The 23,034-nt window shown below is 36.8% G+C and overlaps 1 protein-coding gene across 4 annotated transcripts in view; it reads right to left on the bottom strand.

Annotated features, from left to right (window-relative positions):
- Nucleotides 1-23,034, bottom strand: part of MYO16 (myosin XVI) — a 719,880-nt gene that overhangs the window by 393,423 nt on the left and 303,423 nt on the right. For 3 of the 4 annotated variants that reach the window (XM_063651142.1, XM_063651143.1, XM_054446940.2), the window contains exons 6-7: nucleotides 22,755-22,879; nucleotides 8,785-8,910 (exon numbers count right to left, since the gene is read on the bottom strand). In XM_063651142.1, coding sequence (XP_063507212.1) covers nucleotides 8,785-8,910; nucleotides 22,755-22,879 — 251 coding nt within the window. Of the gene's footprint in view, nucleotides 1-8,784; nucleotides 9,011-22,754; nucleotides 22,880-23,034 lie in introns of those variants that run through there. The other variant, XM_063651144.1, reaches the window with a different exon arrangement.

The raw sequence follows: 23,034 nt of genomic DNA, 5'->3' as shown, positions 1-23,034 counted from the left end.
TCTGGTTATAAGAGAGAATTTGTTTCTGGCATCTCCAGTTTTGAGGTCACCCACATTCCTTGGTTAATGGTCCCTCCCCTTCCACCATCTTCAAAGCAGCATGTCTCTGGCCATGTTTCCACAGCCACACCCCCTCTGTCTCTCAGCCAAGAACAAGTCTCTCCTTCTAAGGGCCCATGTGATTACACTGGGCCCATCTAGAGAATCCAGGAAAATCTTTCCAGCTTATGATCCTTAGCTTAGTTACAATGCAAAGTTCTTTATTTAGCCTTGTAATACATTGACAGGTAATGGGGATTAGGGCATGGACATCGTTGGGGGCACCATTCTGCCTTCCCAGATACCTTAACAATATTCAGTGTCTCAATGACAACTGCATATCAATGAGTTGTCTTACCTCTCTATTTGCATAAGTTTTCAATTGTCACTGCAATGTTTTGTAGTGTGAAGTGTACAAATATTGCACATTATTTGTTAAACATATTACTATCTATGTTATGCTTGTAACACTACTGTAAAAAAATTGATAAATTCACTTAATGGGTCTAATTTTTAAAGATTTTTTGAGATTCTTTGGTATTTTTATTATCCTTTCTCCTTTCCTAACCTTGCCTTTCATTTTCATTTCTTGCATTATTTAACTTGTTAGAATGACAATGGTTTCTTCAATCTGCGGTGGGGTTTGTTTGTTTGCTTTTGTAACATTTTCTGTGGCATTTTTCATTCATGCTGAGCATTTTGCCCAGGCATTCCAAGAGATCTCCTTAAATAATTATGGCTCTTGCCAGTGTTCTCACTATAAAATTAATTAGGTTTTCAATAGTATGCCCTATTGCTAGATTTCCTACAGGCCCATTCAAAATTAGTGTTTGGTTTTGCAGAACACAAATTATTTCAGTAGTACTTATTCATGTTATAGCAGGGTGCTTATATTTAGAAGTTATTTGGATTTCCAAATATATCATTTGCTAAAGAACGAGAAGCTATCTTTAAATCTGAAAGATAAAATATATATTGTAGTTTCCCAGGACATTAAAATAGTTGCAAGAATGAGCATTGCTTTATATTAAAGATTTGAGGCATTTTCTTGCTTTTATATCATATGTCAGAAATGAAGGAAGGAAGGAAAGAAGAAAGCAAATGAAAGAACAAAAAAATAAAATATGGAGTAAGGTAGGGAAAAATGTAGGCAGGAGGAAGGGAAAGAGAAATTCAGAAAGAAAAGAAAAACAATGAAAGTTAAAAATTAGTTAAGATTGCCTTTGTTTTCCACAAATTTGAAATAATGGCAATAATGCTAAAGCTTTTATATCTTTGCAAAAATGTCAGAGTATCAGAGAGTCTAATAATTATGTTGCATTACTAAATTCAATTTGCTCTTTATAGAACTCCAAATAAAATCATGTGCAATCTCCCAACAAACTACTGTTCTCTACAGCTTCAACTGCGGGAAGCATTTAAGTCATAAAAGTAAATGTTCCTACAAGAAAATCTTTAACACTAAAAGTAATTCCATTTTATTTCAGGCCTGTAAAAATAAACATTCATGTGTGAAATAAGGAAGTTTCTCCTACTTGGGGAATTCCTTTCTTTTCGTAAAGTCAATATTTCCTATGTGCTTCCAATTAGAAATCACTGAGGCACTTCACAAAACTGAATTAAGCAGGCCAGGGCTAATTCCAATTACTCTAGTCTGGAACATCTGTTTTAACCTCACAAAACATCTTTAGGTAAATTACTAAAAATGTGAGCAGGTAGAGTGTGCTATTCAACTGCAACTCATCTTCACTATTAAAAGAATTTCATAATCAGCAAAGTTATCAGAGGTTAAGGTGACTAATATTCAGAAAGAGAGAGAGTGTGTGTATGTGTTGTGTGTCTGTATAAAAGGAAACACTAAGTGGCTAACAAAGAAAGTGTATTTAAGCTGAAATTTGAATTAATATTAGTTACTGAATATAGACTTTACTTATTCTTCAAATAGTTGTATTTCAGTGCAGCTAAATTTATCAAGATTAATTTCTTGAGAGTCAAAGTATCTCTTTAAAAAGTTAAAATATAGCAATGAGTGTTTGGAGCCAGCACTCATTCCTTCCTAGTTCAGAAGCTAAAAATGATTGATTTAATTTAACAAAGAGGAAAATATAATGTTAAAATCTCTCAGAAACTCAGCACTTGCATACCCCACTTGAATTACATATACCTAAGCTCAATTGTGCATACTCTACATTGCAATGAGTAAATGTCTCTAACTCTGAGAACCATGTGAACTATTTCAGATATAATATTTTAGAAAGTCTAATACATTACTTTTAATGATTCAACTATGATTTCTTATTAACCAAACAGTTCTGCCCTCATACCACAAAATAAATACTTTCTAATCACTGCAGTTTTCCATGTAATTGTCCTTGTATTTCTTTTCTGAAACACTCCTCTTTTATTTCCATTCACAAACTCATAATCCTCCTCTGCCTGTGTCCAACCCCTCCTCAGTCTCCTTTTATGGAACTTTCCTTTTATACAGTTGTCATAGTTGTATTTGTGTGGCTATAACAGAATATCTGAGACTGGGTAATTTATAATGAACAGAAATTTATTGCTCACAGTTCTGGAGGTTGGGAAGTCTAAGATCAAAGTGCCAGCAGGCCTTAGGCTCTCTTCTTTCAAGATGCCCCATTAAATGTTGCACCCTCCAGAGGGAAAGATCATTATATCCTCACATGGTGGAAAAGCAGGAGAGAGAAACACTCCTGCAATTTCTTTTTATAGTCGTATTAATCCTTTCATGAGGGTGAAACCCTCATGACCTAAACACCCCTCATTAAGCCTCACGTGCTAATTTTGCTGCACTGGGGATTAATTTTGAAACACACAAATTTTGGGGGGACACACAGTAACCATTAAATACGGTGTTGCTCACAAGGTATTGCCTTTGGTTGAAATCCCTTTCATTTGTGCATGATTTCTTTTAGTAATACATCCCAAATGCAAATTATTTCCAGTGCTACCAAAGCCCTTGCCTGTGCTCGGGTTTCTCTTGGAAATCTCAGGATGATTTCCTGCAAGAACCAGTCTCAAGGGGCGTGCCTACTCACCTACTGCTCACACACTTATTCAGTGATCCATTGATAAAGGCAAGTATGTATTACATTAGGGCATTTATTGATTCTCTCATTAAATAAATAGTAACTTAGCCAGTATTCTTGTTGGCTCCTGTCTGAGATATCATGATATTTTCATAAGCCAAACAAATGTTCCTGCATTCACTTCTTACAGACTAAAAGGTGATACAGATGAATGAACTGACAACTACAGCAAGCTGTGGTAAGGCTGTGTTTATGATACGGGATATGCAGGGTGCTTGTACAGGGACAGGAGAGGAACCGTCATATGCAAATTCTGAGCATTAGGAAAGACAGCCAGTGAAGAAGTGACATCTCAATGTATCCGTGCAAAGTAAAATTTAGCAATTTCAGGAAGAGCAAAGAATAGGCTAATGTGGTGGTGCATTCTAGAAATGGAGATGCATTCAGTACAGCTTCACCCTCAGATATGGTGAAGTGAGGCAAGAGAAATAAAACGCGAGACTTAAGCAGGGCCTCTGACACATGGGGACTTATAAATGGTGCTAAGGAATAAGTATTTTATTTCAACAGCAATGGAAAGGATACTGTGTTGACACAGTGTGATTATGTCTGCATGTAGAATTATTACTGTAGCCTCATCATTGAGAGAAGAGTGGGGAGTGGGATAAAAACTTGTTAGAGGCTGATGGGTTAACCCAGATGTAGAGATGCTAGTGTCCTGGGCAAGGGGAGAGGCAGTGAGGAGGCACAGACTGACTGGTGGTGATTATAGCTTAAATATTTCAACACAATCCGCTGGGTAGGAGTTTGTAGGCTCAGTGTTCTGTTAGGCATGAGGGAGGAGAGAGAGGTAGGAAAATGGCAAAGGACTAGTTTTGTGGTGAATAAATGATGAAAGAGAAGAGCAACAGATGGGGATGGGAAAGAGAAGATGATGTTTTGTTTTTTTTTAAACAAGTGGTGTTAGAGGACAGAAAGAAAGAGACAGCTCCTGGGTATACACAGATGCAGAATCTGGGAGAGGAACAGAGAGGAGGCTTGGGTAGCCACGAGCATGTAGAGAGCATTTGAAGCTGAGGGTGTGAGAATATTTCTCAAAGACATGGCAAACATCAAATAGGAGCCTAGCATGGCACATGAAGCTTGTTAATATTCCATAGTCGGAGGGGTGGGGGCATAACCAGACTGTTTTCTCCAAAGCAAAGAAATAAATATACAAAAAAATTAAAGCTCTGAATATATCTTAATTTTTATATACTTGGGTAAAAATGTATTTGAGAATAAAAATGGCTTTTTAAACATTAAGATGTGTGAGTTATGTCATACAAAATACTTTGGGAAACAAAAATATTTAGATTCCAGCATTTGTACAAATATTTTCTTATCTTTGGGTGTAGTATTGCCAATTCTGTTGTAAATACTAAATACAGTAAATATATACAAGACTAGAATGAAATTTTACTTCACGTACAACTCATGAAAGAGTTGTAAAACCAAAAGACTTATTGCTCACATAATTTATTCAGTTCCTAGTTTTTTATAAGAACAAGCATCTCTTTTGCTTTCCACTGAAAAAGTTAATATATTTATAAAGGGCAGTTTTAAAATATGTACATCATCCCACTATAAATGTAAATAATAAGTACAGTTATAGATTGTGAGCTACCTCCTTCTCCATAAAGGTATTTACATTTATAAGGTCTTTATAAGAACGAAATTACTGTGAATGTCTCTAAAAATGCCATTAGTCTCTCTAAAATGTTCACATTTCTAAAGCTTTTTCCCCTAAACACAGATACAATATATTTACAGCAAATTTCTTCAGAGTGAGTTATAAATCTTCCATGCATATAAATTGATATTCAAATAAACCTGTTTCTAAAATATAATTTCCAAAGTGCATACTAAATGACATCTTTTTGGGAGAACAATTTTTTAGAATAATTCTAGATGTCATATACTATTTTTCTTGGTGAAATAATTGAGATGCAATTTACTCAAAATCTTCTATTATCATAAATCTCTCAGGTGTTTTTTTCAGTCTGAGTAAAAGAAGAGTATCTTGGTTTTGATGCCTTATATTCTGAAACAAAAGCCTCATCTACACTCAGTATTTCCAATTTTGCATCTAATTCTGGGTTGGTTGCCTTTGTCTTTCGGTCACTCTGCTGGACAATGGGCTAGCACAGTGGACAACTCAAAGTCTGTCATTCTGGAGCATGCATTCGAGTGGAGACACTACTTGACTAGGCTTAATGGAACAAAGTATAAAGACATATGATCTTCAGACACTTTCCTTAGTACTAAAATGTATCAGAAGTTAGAAAATTAAAGGCAAGTCTAGAGAAGCAGAGGATAAAAATAATGTGTTTTAAAAACCTGCCTCATCTGCACATTGTAAATGGCCATTTCTGGAAACCTTTGAGTAAGATATCTGTCTGTACCAATCTAGCAACCATCAATGGATCAAGACACGTGCTGACTGATGATCCATACACACACGAGGCATTCACCTTCATGATTCACAAAAATCTGCTGAACTAAGTAAAAGTCTCCCCTTTCTATAGATGTTTATGGTTCTCAATAATTGGTGGCCCCAAGGTTGGGCTCTGTGGAAAAAGAACAATCAAGGCTTGCTGAGTCCACAGTCAGTGAGTGGTGGGGCTGGTACCCAGCGCTGGCCCTTTCTATTCCAGTGAGAAGGCCATGGAGGCCTCAAAACAAAGCTGGCATAATGCCTAATATAGTTTGGATGTTTGTCTGCACCAAATCTCATGTTGAATTGCAAGCCCCAGTATTGGAAGTGTGGCCCGGTAGGGGGTGATTGGGTCACGGGGCAGATGTCTCATGGTTCAGTGCTGTCCTTACGATAATGAGTGAGTTCTCAAAAGATCTCGTTGTTTAAGTGTGTGGCATCCGCCGCCCGCCCGAAGCATACATCCCCCAACTCTCTTTCTGCTCCTGCTTCCACCGTGTGATGTGCCTGTTCCGGCTTCGCATTCTGCAATGAGTCAAAGCTCCCTGAGGCCTCCCCAGAAGCCCAGCAGATGCCAGTGCCATGCTTGCACAGTCTGCAGACAGTGAGCCAATTAAACCTGTTTTCTTTATAAATTACCCAGTCTCAGAAATTTATAACAATGCAAAAATTGCCTAATGCAATCCCTTAAATAAGCGGAATCAAATGCATAAGAAAATAGAAGGAAGTATATGAAAGCTAGGGTGTGCTTAAATTTTCAGGTCAACTGTTTTGTAGCTGGTTTTGAAGAGATGAAGTAGTTGGGAAGTGTTTCTTAATTGACTTATCATGAATAAATGATGAATGTTGGAAACCTAGCGGGCACACTGGAGAGGGAGTAATAAAAACAATCTTAATTCCTTTGCATCTGACAAAGTCAACACAGCTTCTGAAGCATAGTTCTCATGTAAGTTCATGACTGTTTCTCTAATTTGAAAGAACAGATTAAAAAAAGTTTGGGAAGTTTTTGGAATGTGACAGGTAAAGGCAGATAATAACACTGATAGCCACTAATTCTCTGCCTTATCATTCAGTGATTCCTGTGTCTTATGACTTTTGAGGGACAGGAATCTCTAGGAAGGTTTCTGAAAGAAGTGACAATTAGATTGGGCTTATGTTTCCTCTACCACTGACGCATGGCATGTATCATGTGTGGCATATAGGTTAATCACTAAAGGGTTTTTTAATTGTTAAATCTAACTATATCAATTAACATTTAAAAATCCATTTTCATCACTCAAACTAATTACAGATTTGTTTTTACCACGTAACACAAATTTTATCTGGCTGATCTTGTCTCTCAATTCTTACTATATAGTATAACTTTACTAGAAGCATAATTTCCTGGATAGAAGCTTCCATTGCTGCCAGGGCACAGTGGCTCAAGCCTGTAAACCCAGCATTTTGGGAGGCCGAGGCAGGTGGATCACCTGAGGTCAGGAGTTCGAGACCAGCCTGGCCAACATAGTGAAACCCTGTCTCCACTAAAAATAGAAAAAATTAGCCAGGCGTGGTGGTGAGTGCCTGTAGTCCCAGCTACTTGGGAGGCTGAGGCACAAGAACTGCTTGAACTCAGGAGGCGGAGGTTGCAGTGATCTGAGATCGCACCACTGCACTACAGCCTGGGCAAAAAAAAAGAAGGTTCTATTAAAACAGAAGGTTCATTGAAAAAAAAAAAAAAAAAAAAAAGAAGAAGGTTCTATTTCTGCAGGTTTCTTATGGGCCTCTGGAAGGTCTCTGCCTAGTTTTCATAGAGGACTCAACCTCTGAAATTGTAGGGATACTTTTTGTGCCTATGCATTTCTGAGAAAAAGGTCACTAGCTTCATCTGATTGCTTGAGGGATAAAATTTCTGATTCTAATCAGAATTCTGGATTCTAATCAGAATCTAATTCTTTCTGCCTTGGTCATTACAGCTTACAGGAGGTGGAAAATAAATATCTAGATTCTCCTTATGAGTCAGGAAAAACTGATTTCATTTAGACACCCTCAACATGTAGAGCCAAAGATTGCAATAGATACTTTATAATAGAACAGTTGCAGAAATATATACTCATTTCCCTGCTTTTCAGGTGGGTTTCACGTGAAAATAATGATAAATTAATTTTCTCTTATCATTCTTTACCAAGCTTAACAAGACTTTAAGAAATTAGTATTTTTAGAAGAAGAAACAGCTGCTTTAAAATTCACCAACTTAGACTTTTCTTCCTGCTCCTCCCCATTAATTATGACAATAACCCTGGGAAGAGCAAGCAACTCAAAAAGAACTGGTGGAGGAGACGGTACAACGGACGGCTCAGAAATTTAAGAGCATCATGATGGAATATTATGAGCACATATATTGAACCAATGGGATAGTCTTGAAGAAACTGATACATTCCTAAAAACATACTATCCATCAAGACTCAATCAAGGAGAAATAAAAAGCTGGAACAGACCAGCAACAAATAAGGAGACTGAATCATCATAGAAGCACAATTCAGGGATATTTAGTAGACCCTTAAATATATTTATTGAATAAATGGATCTTTTTTTATAGGAAGTGCCGTCAAAACAATGTTCTTGTTAGTTTGAAAGAACTTCCCCATGCAATATGATTTTTTTCTAAAATACGTGAAATGCAAACCCTTTCCATTCTTTTGACAGTTACACTACTGAAGTTTATGATAGATTTTTTTACATAATGATTAGTCTCTTAGAGATCTTACTACAAATTTACTAGATGTGATTGCTACCCCAAAGTAATGTTCTGAAATGAACACATTAACTTAAATCTCCATATACAAGTAAAACTAAGTTACTTTTCCTACTATTGCCATGAATAAAATATTAGCCGTAGAAAACACTTAATTATTACATATTCATGAGACTGCAAGCATATGAAGTCTATATAATATGAAAAACATTTTAACTCCATATTATGACAAATGTTTACAGATTTTGATTATTTCTTCAATGATTTGACTACAATATTCAGATACATAAGGAACATGTTTTTGTGTGCTCTTGTATAAGCATTTTCCTTTAACCATGAAAATATTTGTTCAGTAAGAAGATACTATTAAAAGTCAAATTACAATAATGATTAGTACATAATTTAAAATCAAATCAAAATTGAATATGAAATTATTCATTAATTATATAAAATTATTTTTTAAAGAATTCAGAAAATCACTCTACCTGGCCGTATTTGGCTGCCAAGTGGAGGGGAGTCCAGTACTGATCATCTACTATGTTGAGGTCTCCACCATGTTCCAGGATAAGAGACACCACCTCCTTGTAGCCACTCGCACATGCCATGTGTAACTGCAGCGAAGAGACATCTTATTATTCATTTTTTTAAAGTAGTGATATTCATGCAGTTCACTCAGTGGTTTAAAGAGAGCTACTTAATGAAATGGTGGATCTAAAATACAGAGAACATAAAAACAAAAGAACATACATGTAATTTTATTTATTTGGTATAAATGGGTGTAATTATCAGTCTTTGAAAGTACGCTTATGTTTATTGATTTTCCTTCCAACTTTGATAGTGTGCACTTTTTCATGTAACTCCCATCCCCCTCCAAGAGTTCCATTTCAATGCAATCTGAATATTTTAAAATACAGAATATAATAATTGAAAAGCTTACCACTTCTTGCCCAAAGGTAAAATATTTGCTGATTAGCTCTATATTCCAGGCATTTTACTTGGTGCTATAGAAAGTGATTCAAAGAATAACTAAAAACAGGAAATGTGATAATTGTGATGCTTCTGTATGTGTAAAAGGCACAGGAACACTAAAAAGGATTAACTAATCCTGGCGGCTTAAAAATGATCGTGTAGCTACCATTGTAACATTCTCCCAGTTTTAGTTTCTTTTTTAATTATATTTTTGAGACAGGGTCTCTCTCTGTCACCTAGGCTGGAGTGCAGTGGTGGAATCATGTCTTACTGCAGCCTTAATCTCCAGGGCTCAAGTGATCCTTCCACCCCACCCTACTAAGTAGCTGGGAATAAGAATGCTTGTGATTTTTGCACATTGATTTTGTATCCTGAGACTTTGCTGAAGTTGCTTATCAGCTTAAGGAGATTTTGGGCTGAGACAATGGGGTTTTCTAGATATACTATCATGTCATCTGCAAACAGGGACAATTTGACTTCCTCTTTTCCTAATTGAATACCCTTTATTTCCTTCTCCTGCCTAATTGCCCTGGCCAGAACTTCCAACACTATGTTGAATAGGAGTGGTGAGAGAGGGCATCCCTGTCTTGTGCCAGTTTTCAAAGGGAATGCTTCCAGTTTTTGCCCATTCAGTATGATATTGGCTGTGGGTTTGTCATAAATAGCTCTTATTATTTTGAGATATGTCCCATCAATTCCTAATTTATTGAGAGTTTTTAGCATGAAGGGTTGTTGAATTTTGTCAAAGGCCTTTTCTGCATCTATTGAGATAATCATGTGGTTTTTGTCTTTTGTTCTGTTTATATGCTGGATTACATTTATTGATTTGCGTATATTGAACCAGCCTTGCATCCCAGGGATGAAGCCCACTTGATCATGGTGGATAAGCTTTTTGATGTGCTGCTGGATTCTGTTTGCCAGTATTTTATTGAGGATTTTTGCATCAATGTTCATCAAGGATATTGGTCTAAAATTCTCTTTTTTGGTTGTGTCTCTGCCAGGCTTTGGTATCAGGATGATGCTGGCCTCATAAAATGAGTTAGGGAGGATTCCCTCTTTTTCTGTTGATTGGAATAGTTTCAGAAGGAATGGTACCAGCTCCTCCTTGTACCTCTGGTAGAATTCGGCTGTGAATCCATCTGGACCTGGACTTTTTTTGGTTGGTAAGCTATTGATTATTGCCACAATTTCAGCTCCTGTTATTGGTCTATTCAGAGATTCAACTTCTTCCTGGTTTAGTCTTGGGAGGGTGTATGTGTTGAGGAATTTATCCATTTCTTCTAGATTTTCTAGTTTATTTGCATAGAGGTGTTTGTAATATTCTCTGATGGTAGTTTGTATTTCTGTGGGATCGGTGGTGATATCCCCTTTATCATTTTTGATTGCATCTATTTGATTCTTCTCTCTTTTTTTCTTTATTAATCTTGCTAGCGGTCTATCAATTTTGTTGATCCTTTCAAAAAACCAGCTCCTGGATTCATTTATTTTTTGAAGGGTTTTTTGTGTCTCTATTTCCTTCAGTTCTGCTCTGATTTTAGTTATTTCTTGCCTTCTGCTAGCTTTTGAATGTGTTTGCTCTTGCTTTTCTAGTTCTTTTAATTGTGATGTTAGGGTGTCAATTTTGGATCTTTCCTGCTTTCTCTTGTGGGCATTTAGTGCTATAAATTTCCCTCTACACACTGCTTTGAATGCATCCCAGAGATTCTGGTATGTTGTGTCTTGGTTCTCGTTGGTTTCAAAGAACATCTTTATTTCTGCCTTCATTTCGTTATGTACCCAGTAGTCATTCAGGAGCAGGTTGTTCAGTTTCCACGTAGTTGAGCGGTTTTGAGTGAGATTCTTAATCCTGAGTTCTAGCTTGATTGCACTGTGATCTGAGAGACAGTTTGTTACAATTTCTGTTCTTTTACATTTATTGAGGAGAGCTTTACTTCCATCCTTCCCAAGGTAATTTACAGATTCAATGCCATCCCCATCAAGCTACCAATGACTTTCTTCACAGAATTGGAAAAAACTACTGTAAAGTTCATATGGAACCAAAAAAGAGCCCGCATCGCCAAGTCAATCCTAAGCCAAAAGAACAAAGCTGGAGGCATCACACTACCTGACTTCAAACTATACTACAAGGCTACAGTAACCAAAACAGCATGGTACTGGTACCAAAACAGAGATATAGATCAATGGAACAGAACAGAGCCGTCAGAAATAATGCCACATATCTACAACTATCTGATCTTTGACAAACCTGACAAAAACAAGAAATGGGGAAAGGATTCCCTATTTAATAAATGGTGCTGGGAAAACTGGCTAGCCATATGTAGAAAGCTGAAACTGGATCCCTTCCTTACACCTTATACAAAAATCAATTCAAGATGGATTAAAGACTTAAATGTTAGACCTAAAACCATAAAAACCCTAGAAGAAAACCTAGGTACTACCATTCAGGACATAGGCATGGGCAAGGACTTCATGTCTAAAACACCAAAAGCAATGGCAACAAAAGCCAAAATTGACAAATGGGATCTAATTAAACTCAAGAGCTTCTGCACAGCAAAAGAAACTACCATCAGAGTGAACAGGCAACCTACAAAATGGGAGAAAATTTTTGCAACCTACTCGTCTGACAAAGGGCTAATATCCAGAATCTACAATGAACTCCAACAAATTTACAAGAAAAAAACAAACAACCCCATCAAAAAGTGGGCGAAGGACATGAACAGACACTTCTCAAAAGAAGACATTTATGCAGCCAAAAAACACATGAAAAAATGCTCACCATCACTGGCCATCAGAGAAATGCAAATCAAAACCACAATGAGATACCATCTCACACCAGTTAGAATGGCAATCATTAAAAAGTCAGGAAACAACAGGTGCTGGAGAGGATGTGGAGAAATAGGAACACTTTTACACTGTTGGTGGGACTGTAAACTAGTTCAACCCTTGTGGAAGTCAGTGTGGCGATTCCTCAGGGATCTAGAACTAGAAATTCCATTCGACCCAGCCATCCCATTACTGGGTATATACCCAAAGGACTATAAATCATGCTGCTATAAAGACACATGCACACGTATGTTTATTGCGGCATTATTCACAATAGCAAAGACTTGGAACCAACCCAAATGTCCAACAATGATAGACTGGATTAAGAAAATGTGGCACATATACACCATGGAATACTATGCAGCCATAAAAAATGATGAGTTCACGTCCTTTGTAGGGACATGGATGAAATTGGAAATCATCATTCTCAGTAAACTATCGCAAGAACAAAAAACCAAACACCGCATATTCTCACTCATAGGTGGGAATTGAACAATGAGAACACATGGACACAGGAAGGGGAACATCACTCTTTGGGGACTGTTGTGGGGTGGGGGGAGGGGGGAGGGATAGCATTGGGAGATATACCTAATGCTAGATGACGAGTTGGTGGGTGCAGCGCACCAGCATGGCACATGTATACATATGTAACTTACCTGCACATTGCGCACATGTACCATAAAACCTAAAGTATAATAATAATAATAATAATAATAATAAAAAAGAAAAAAAAAAAAAAAAAAAAGTAGCTGGGAATACAGGTACGTGCCACTAAACCCAGCTAATTTTATTTATTTATTCATTTATTTTGGTAGAGACTAGTTTTAACCACGTTGTGTGTTACCCAGACTAGTCTTGAACTCCTGGGGTCAAGCAATCCATCTGGCTTGGCTTCCCAAAGTGCTGGGGTTACAGGCATGAGCTACCACGTCTGGCCCCAGATTAGTTTTTTAATGGAATCTTAAGTTTAGAAATAAGGCCTTTGGAACAATAATGATGAGATCGGGGTTTGGAGAATTTTTTACATTTTTTCAGGTGAGGGAATTCCTGTTTTCTAAGGTAGCAGCCTTTATTTCTATATAAACTATCATCACACTCAAATGACGTTACTAAGCAACTACATGATTTATTTTATAAACATAAGAATTAGGAAGAAGAAACTATCAGAAAGGAAAGAAAAAAAACCTTAAAAGTAGTAAAATTAATGCCATCTTCTAGGTTTGATAGCATGGAATTTTGTAGCTCTGTTCCATTGTGTTTTTATTACAAAGACAAAATTAAAGTCAAAAAGGCTTATTCAACGTGTACATTTTGATAAAATCTAACAAAAACATTTATTTTTATAGCTTTGGACCTAATTAGGCTCTTCAATCTACAGAGTGTAAATATATGTTTATTTCTTGTAACTCAGCTACATTAGAATAAATATATTCATCTAAATTAAGACACTGTTTCACATAGATTTTCCCATGCTTGCTACATACAGAATTAATCTTATTAATATTCTAGGGAACAGTCCCCAAAATGATATATCCACAAGTATTTTAGAAAATATAATTTTACATACTTGCTATCCTAGAGAATTGATCTATTCATCTGCTTCTAAATTGATTCTACATTATTTGAATAATCAGTAAATGATTGGCAGTTACTCTGTGCTACATGCAATAATCTGAATCTCAGAAGATACTAATTTTTAGCATAACGCAGAGTCTACAAATGGAATCAAGAATGAATCCATTTTCTGGTTAGCAATTGATACTAATGATGTCAAGTTCACAGGGCCAATCCCTGCAGGATTAGATTTGCTTTCCATAGAGCAAAAATGGGCTCTCACCATTTAGAACTTAGTCCAACCTTGGGCCAGTTATCACAAGCACGGCTGGGAAGGAAGACTGGAAGTGCTGGCTCACTCACTAGAGACTCTATCCAAAGTGTTACTACCAGTGACCTTTGTGGTCACTTCTGGCAAGTTTACTTCTAGGTAATCCCAAAACCAAAATAAATAAACAAATGAAAACCCTAATTGAATACTTCCACTTAATCACATGAGATAACCAACTTTTCAATTATCATAATACAGTAGCAGGAGTTAAGAGCATTATCTTGAGTCTACTGGCAATCAACTTCTGAATCCATAAGCAAACAGCTAGCCTCTACGGGATACAGTTTCTCACCACTAAGAACATGTTAGACATAGAGTTTAAAGATTAAAAACAACAACAACAACAACAAAAATGTCTATTTATGAGATGGGATTTATGCTCCTACTACTTGTCCTGATTATGACTAGAGGATATCAGGTGCCCAACTGCAACAGTGTTGATCCCTATGGTGTCTCAGAACATTCCTCTCCTGCTACTTCAAGGGTCTTGTGAGAAACACAGAGATGGTTATCATTTATGCCATGAACTAGCAGCAGCATATTTGCAAACACAGTTCCCACGAAAAATTACAATTTGGAAATCACCTATCTAGCTACAAAGCAGGACAGGTGGTTGGAGTGGCTTCTAAAACATTAGGTATAAAAGACCTGAGTTATTTCTTCTAATCTTTACCATCTGTGACATGAATGTTGCCCTTATTTTGCACATGCAGAAGCAGTGGTTTAGAGTTTAGGTAACTGGCCCAAGGAAAAAGCATGGTCACTGAGATCCGAGGCCATGCTCTGCAGCCTCCAGGACTCAGATATGAAATAGCACAAAAGAGTGGACACGCAGTGAGGTCAAGCCACAAGGATAACACTAACGTACTGAGGCTCCTAATACATCTTGCATTCATACCATCATTTTTGTATGTTAATATAATTTTTTTCTTATTTCTGTAAACCACTTCTATGTCCCTCACCCTTCCACATACTAATTTTATATTAACATTTTAGTCTCTGGATGATACACAATATCTATACGCTTGCTTCGGCTTTCCCATGGCTGTCCATCAGTGCAGGCACGGTCTTGTTTGGTAAATGTGGCATATTGCCTCCTGGTATGCTTTGCAAAACCATCACCAAGTGCTAGTGTTTTTCAGCTATGAAAGCACAGGAGCATCCTAGGCTCCACATTTGGGAGTCTGAGTCCACTCCAGAAGGGATCTCCTCTAAACCTGCACCCTAACACACACATATCCAGTGTGATGTAGGCCTGGGTAAAAACAGACAACAGGGTCATTTGGTCATTAGAACATCTTCTCTTTTTATGATCCCATATAAGGATCAGTTTTCATCGCATCCGGTCAAAACCCCCAACACTGTGCCCATTTCATATTACAGCATCTCAGTCATTGACAGCCTGTTCATTTCATTTACTGGTAGAGTGAATTGCTAGAAAACATACTATAGACTACCAATTATTTCTGAAGTTTGAGATTTTCCATTTATTTTCCCAAATAAAAGATAGTTCTAATATTTGAAAAATAGTACCTCAACCCAATATTTATAGAAATTAAAATAAGTAGCACTATCATTATTTTCAGTGTTGGTTCTCAGCTGAATCAGTTGCTCCGGACAGGGTTTAAGGCAGCACAGAGCAAATGTCCACAAATACCAAGATGGCCTTGCCTGGTTTTAAGAGCAACACACTCTTGGGCCCTTTCAAGCATGTATTCAAGTAAAATCCAGAAAGGTTTTTCTAACTTTAAATTACTTTGTATTTATTTTTAAGAGTCTAAAATATATAAAATACAAAAAGACATTAAAGATATTGACAATTTGACTTTCTAGATAAATGCTTCACTTTTCAGATTCTGGTCATTTATTTCTATTTAACGATGCCACTCCCTTTATAGAAGTAGGACCTTCAAACAGCTGAATAACAAGAAAACAAATAACCCAATTTAAAAATGGCCAAAGGACTTGAACAGACATTTATCAAAAGAAGATATACAATTGGCTAATGGGCTCATGAAAAAATGCTCAGCATTACTAATCATTAGGGAGCTGCAAATTAAAACCACAATGAAATATCACCACATACCTGTTTGGATGGCTGTTCAAAAAGATGACAAGTAAGTGTTGGCAAGGATACAGAGAAAGGGGAATATCTGTATGTTACTGGTAGAAATGTAAGTTAGTACAGCCATTATGGAAAATGGTATAGATGTTCCTCAAAAAACTAAAAATACAGCTACCTTATGATCCAGAAACCCCACTCTGGTATATATCCTAGCGAATGGAAGTCGCTATGGCATAGGGATATTCATACTCCCATGCTCAGTGTAGCACTATTCATAATAGCCAAGTTCACTGTTCATCAACAGGTAAATATGTGAAGAAAATGTAGTATATATACATAATGGAATACTATTCACCCTTAAAAAAGAAAGAAACCCTGTCATTTGCAACAATGTGGACGAAACTGAAGGACATTAGGTTAAGTGAAATAAGTCAGGCACAGAAAGACAAATACTGCATGATCTCGCTTCTAAGTGAAATCTAAATCAGTCAAACTCATAAAAGTAGAGAGAAGAATGATGGTTGCCAGGGACTGGGGGAGGGGAAGAGAGAAAATGAAGAGTTGTTGGTTGAAGGGTTTGAAGTTTCAACTGGACAGGAGAAATATGTTTTGAGATCCATTACAAAGCAGGATGACTATTGTCAGTAAAAAATGTATTATATATTTTAAAATAACTAAGAATACATTTCAAATGTCACAACACAAAAATGGTAAGAAACGTGGTGGATAGGTTAGGTTAACTTAGAGTGATTTAATCATTTCACACTGTATACATATATCAAAACATCACATTGTACCCCATAAATGCATTTAAGTATTATTTGTCAATTTAAAATAATACTAAATAAAATTAGAATCACTGTGTACCCAGCAATTTATTTTATTCAAATATAGTTAATATCTTCCATGCTGTTGAATGTTTGGATCACTTAAAGGCTAACTTTGATCGAGAGCTCACTGTGTACAAACTAGACAATAAGCTGAGTGATTTACATGCATGGTCTACTTGGGCCTGGTTATCTTATAATGTGGCACTCTTATTATTCCAGTTTAAAAGATGAGAAGATGATAACTCAGAGTTTAAGAAGCCAGCACAAGTCACAGACTGGAAGTGACGGAGCCTTCCAGGCTGAGCACCAAGTTGGGTCTATCTGGCCTCTTCATCATGGTGCTGTTGGGCTTCTAAACCTTAGATTTTCAGGAAAGCATAGTATACAATTATACAGACACATTTTCATTGACTGGGCTAATTCCTAATTGTTGGATATTTATGTAGTTATCATTTTTGATATTGTTTTTAAAAATGATTTTGTTGGTGATTATTATATATGTCTGTAATGATTTCCTTTTGATACATCCTGATTCTAAAATAATGAGCATTTTTTCAACATTCCTGTGGCATGTTGCCATGCAGAGTTCTAGAATGTATCAATTTACCCACAGTCAAGCAGTGGATGAAAGAATCCATTTGCAGAGACCCTTGGCTTTTCTGGTCTTCGCTATTATTTATTTCTGAAATGATTTCAAATAATTTGCATTTACTTAATTCCCAACAGTGGTCCTCGTTTCATATACATAGGCTAGTTGGATATTTTTCTTTTGTGAATTGACTCTTGTTATTGTTTATTTTCTAGTAAGAGGTGGTTTTAATTAATTTCTATGAACTCTGCATATTTTGAAGATATTAAAATTTTGGGAAACCTGTTGCAATTATTAGTCTCAGCAAATTACCTGTTGCCCCTTAATTTTGCTCACTCTTTAATGCAAAATGTATGTTAATTATGATTTCTGACATAATCAAGATATTAACATTTCTGTGCTTTTTCATCATATTTTTACATTGTAAGGGTCTTTGCCAGAGGCTTAAGTCTTTTCCACATGTATAACTTGGAAAATATCTGTTAATTGTTTTGAATTATCTTGCCCTTGTATTTGTGCATCTGATTTTTTACTAATCTGTATGTAAAATGTTAAATATTATGACATATTCCCACTGGATCTGTTCTTACTGAAGCTCTGTGACCCCTGCCACTCTGAAGCTAGAAGATCATGCTGAGGCTAATGCTATATTTTAATAAAAACTATGTTACAAAGAAATGAAAACTAATCTTGAGGACCATTCAGATACCTCTTAGGTTCAGTCAGGATTGTTGACCAATAATTTCAGGTCTTCTTCATCTATTTCATCATAACACTAAGACAGGATTTTTACTATCTCAGATTTGACAGAAGTATGAAAATACTATAAATCATATCCCAAAGTGAGACTATATATGTAAATTGGAAAACAGTTGCCCTAAAACTGCTCAGATGACTTTTGAACTCTACCTCGAGACTGAGGGCACACTAGGTCAGAAATTAAAGACAAAAGGAGAAAAAGTGTTGAACAATTTTTGAAGAGCACTCTTAGTGTGTTAGGAGTCCACTTTCCCTTCCCACTGTGTGTAGGTATCAAGGTGGATGAGAGTTCCTCCCAATTTTATGGCAAAGAGAGGCTGTAGAGACCACCCTGAGAAGCTACATATCCTGAGTAGTTTGGTGGACACAGAATAAACTGGTTTTGATTCTTGCATGCACAAAGTAAACGGCAAGAGATGGGCGGGTTTACCCATGAAGCTGTGGTCATTTCTGGTTCTATTTTAGGGGGTGCCTCATGGAGCAAGCACAGCTTAGCAGAGAGAACCTGGAGTGTCCTCAAATTCCCAAAAGCCGAGTGAGCATAAAGGACCATTTGGAAGAGCGCATCACCCAGACCTGGTACAGGCTAAGGCTTCCCCATGATGATGGTGGGTGGGTGGGATCCAAAACACCCCCAAATTCTTACGAAAAGAAGACTCAAATTCTTGGTCAGAGAGCTAGATACCATCTAAAGAAGGCTCAGTTAAAAACCTTGCTCTTGTTGCCTCTCTTCTTCCCTATCTGCTCCCTCCTCCCTTCTTCTTCCTCTTAACTTCAGTGGAGTTTAATAAGGGAGTGAGGGATGAAGAAAAATGGCAAGAGGAAAAATAGTAACCCATGTCCACCTTCCCTTCTATGGACTTCCCAACCTGGTACAGCACTAAGTTGGGAATGAATTTAACATTTAACTAAACTCACAGTCCCTAACACCTGGGCCCACTGACCTCTGCAGGATTTGTGGATAAAATTTGGGGGGGTGGGGGGGTGAAAACTTGGGTGAGAAAATAGCTTTATTTTCTTCCACTCCTTAATTGAAGTTTAGCAAATTCTTCAACAATGAGCACAAAAAGCAAAGCCGTGATGTCATCATCAATAAAAGTCCTGACATTTTCATATCACTGTTCTGTTGCAGCAAATACCTCAAGATAGCATTCATGGTCCATGCCACCTTAAAATCATGGTAATTTCTAGATCTGTTGCTTAGTGGAATGATACAGAAGCACATGCATTATATATCACACATTTACTTTTAATATTATGTTGACTATATTTCAACATAATTTGTTTTCTAGGCACCATTTTTTATTACATTTTAAACATTATTTTGAAAGGCGATCCATGGGCTACACCCAAGGGTCACTGGGAAGTATGGCACAAAAATTCTACAACTCCTGACTTGAGAGTTTTAATTATAATATGGGATTGGACACTTTAATTTGAGGTTGGTTTGTGACATAAAGTGACCACAGAAGTTGTATTCTTTAAAAATGACCATAAAATCAATGGCTGTCTCCATTCATAAGTAAGGGATGAACCAGCTTTACTGAATTAAGGTGACAAAAATAAAATTGCTTGATACTTGCCTCTCCTGAATAATTCTTTCCTAACAAACCAAATACATAAGCCTCAGGGCCAGATGTGATATATCAAATTATGTGCTAACACAGTAAATAATAAAACAACAATGTCTTCATGATATATATGCTAGTTATCACATTAATATTTTCAAAGACTATATTCTCAAACTGATGAATTCGTCTTCATATACTCTGTAACATGGTGTTTATTAAAATTGTATGATTTTCTGAGGCCCCTATTTAACAAGAAGATAATGTAAACTAAAAGATCCCTTTTAAAAAGAGATATGTTATATTTAGTTATTTTGTTGCAATTCTAATAAAGAAGGTAAAGGCAACTCCAAACCCATCTTATTAGAATTTTATTCCCATTGAGCCTTTTGTTGTTAGTTTCATCTCTTTTGCACATAACAATTTAACACTGTGAAAAATTATGCCTAATTTTGAACTACAACTGACATTCCATCTCAGGTGTGGAAATCAATCTGAACAAAAGTGTCTTCTTCTGCTTATCTCCACAATAGATGAAGACACTATATACCTTACAGAAAAGAAAACACAAGGAAATGACAGTCATTAACATATACAGACTAACCAATTCAGACATGTGAATCAAACCAAACAGCCGGCTGTTAAATGCTGTAATCTTCAAGGGACAGCATCCTAGCCTTTTTTTCATTGTTACTTTCTTGTTAAAAGCTCAAAGATAATGACCACAAGATTTGGTTATTTTAGAACAATTATTTGCAATATTTATGCTCTCTGTTCAATAAAAAGAAGGTCACAAGGAAAGTAAAAATTGAAAATGATAGCAATTTATTGCTCTGTATTGATTGCTTCAATAGCTTCTCTACTGAAGTGTGTATGCTCTTTATTTAGCAGTGGTTGAAATATGCATTTTGTTTTTACTTAGCAGTGTTTTTTTAAAAGAACTATGAAGTTGTAATATATTCTACCATACAAAGAAACAAAGGCTCTATTGTGTTTCTATTATGTGTTAGGCATTAATTAATTACATGTAATAACTGAATTAATTAAATAACTCACTCCAATCAGACTTTTGACCCTACTAGTCCACTGAAACTGTCCTCCAAGAGAAAGTCAATGACCTCCAAGTTACTAAGTCCAATAACCAATTCACAATTCCCATTTAACTGACCACTCAGCAGTATTTGGTAGTCTATCATTCCTCCCTCTTCCTCAAACTTTTCACTTGGTTCCGAGGACATTTAGTCCTCTTGGTTTTCCTCCTTCCTCAGCGCTTGCTCCTTCTCATCTCCTTTCTGGAGCCTCCTCTTCTTCATCTCCATGGCTTGGTCCCAAATTTCTTTCCTTCTGCATACAAGTAGTGACTTCATCCAGTATCAAAGCTTTCAATATCACATATATGCTAATGTTCCCCAAATTCTTTCTTTCATCTAGAGATCTGAGTTCCAGACTCCAATGTCCAACCACAAATCCAACAGTTCCATTAAGATGGCTAAGAGACACTTCAAACTTAATATCTCCAAAACTAATGTGATCTTTCCTGCTTTAGGTTTGTGTCTTCTTCAGCCTCATCATATTTGATGCCATCTCCATCACACTGGTAGTTTAAGCTAAAAATGCTTGGAGTCATTCTAATTACACAACACATTTATTAGGAGGTCCAATTGCACTACCACTCTACCCCTGTTGTCTGAGCCACATTACTGATTGCCTAGATTACTGGAAAAGCCTCCTAAACAAACTCTCAGGTTCACCTCTGTCCTTTTCAGTCAGTTCTTTTATTTTTATTTTTATTTTTTAATTATACTTTAAGTTTTAGGGTACATGTGCACAACGTGCAGGTTTGTTACATATATATATACACACATGTGCCATGTTGGTGTGCTGCACCCATTAACTCCTCATTTAACATTAGGTATATCTCCTAATGCTATCCCTCCCCCCTCCCCCCACCCCACAACAGGCCCCGGTGTGTGATGTTCCCCTTCCTGTGTCCATGTGTTCTCATTGTTCAATTCCCACCTATGAGTGAGAACATGCAGTGTTTGGTTTTTTGTCCTTGCGATAGTTTGCTGAAAATGATGGTTTCCAGCTTCATCCATGTCCCTACAAAGGATATGAACTCATCATTTTTTATGGCTGCATAGTATTCCATGGTGTATATGTGCCACATTTTCTTAATGCAGTCTATCATTGTTGGACATTTGGGTTGGTTCCAAGTCTTTGCTATTGTGAATAGTGCTGCAATAAACATACGTGTGCATGTGTCTTTAGAGCAGCATGATTTATAATCCTTTCGTTATATACCCAGTAATGGAATGGCTGGGTCAAATGGTATTTCTAGTTCTAGATCCCTGAGGAATCGCCACACTGACTTCCACAATGGTTAAACTAGTTTACAGTCCCACCAACAGTGTAAAAGTGTTCCTATTTCTCCACATCCTCTGTAGCACCTGTCGTTTCCTGTTCAGTCAGTTCTTAACACAACAGCCAGGGTAGGTGATCCTTTTAAAACGGAGCAGGCTCATGCCCTCCTCTCTTCTGAACTTCCCACTGTCTTCCTATCCCATGCAGAGTCATAGCCGTGGTCCTCATATAGGCTCATAAAAGCTTGTGTGATCTGGTCCCAGTGCCTCTCCCTTCCTGCTGACACTGCTTCAGCCATATGGGCTGATGGACATCTAGGTTGATTCCATGTCTTTGCTATTATCAACAGCACTGGGATGAACACACGCATGCATGTGTCTGTGGTAAAATGATTTATATTCCTTGGATAGACACCCAATAATGGGACTGCTGGGTCTGCATTTTCTTCTTTGCCTACTTAGGTGTCTTCCAAAACTTCTACAATTGACATGTATTACTTTATGATGACAATTATTTAAAGGTTAATTGTAATGAATTCTATGTTTTATGGATCAACTTAAATTCGCTATTCAAATAGTTTCTGAGTCAAATATATGAACTTACCAGGGTTACTCCTTCATCATTTTTCTCATTGACATTTCCTCCAGATGATAAGAAGTGTTTGACATCTGTTAACATACTCATTGGTCTCTGAAGCTTCATCTGGCGCAGTGAGGTCAAATCCACTCCTGTGGGAAGAAAGAGTCTTTCAGCCAGAATGGAGAGATACTTCTCAGTTCCTGGGGGTCAAAGCCTAGCTTTATCATCTATTCTTTCAACGTGTTTTTCTTTGAAGCTCCTCTTCCACTTCGAACACTTATTCAAAGAATTGATTGTTTATCTT

Source organism: Pongo pygmaeus, chromosome 14 (assembly GCF_028885625.2).
Source record: "Pongo pygmaeus isolate AG05252 chromosome 14, NHGRI_mPonPyg2-v2.0_pri, whole genome shotgun sequence".
Classification (NCBI taxonomy): Eukaryota; Metazoa; Chordata; class Mammalia; order Primates; family Hominidae; genus Pongo; species Pongo pygmaeus.
This window is presented reverse-complemented; position numbering and strand designations above follow the sequence as displayed.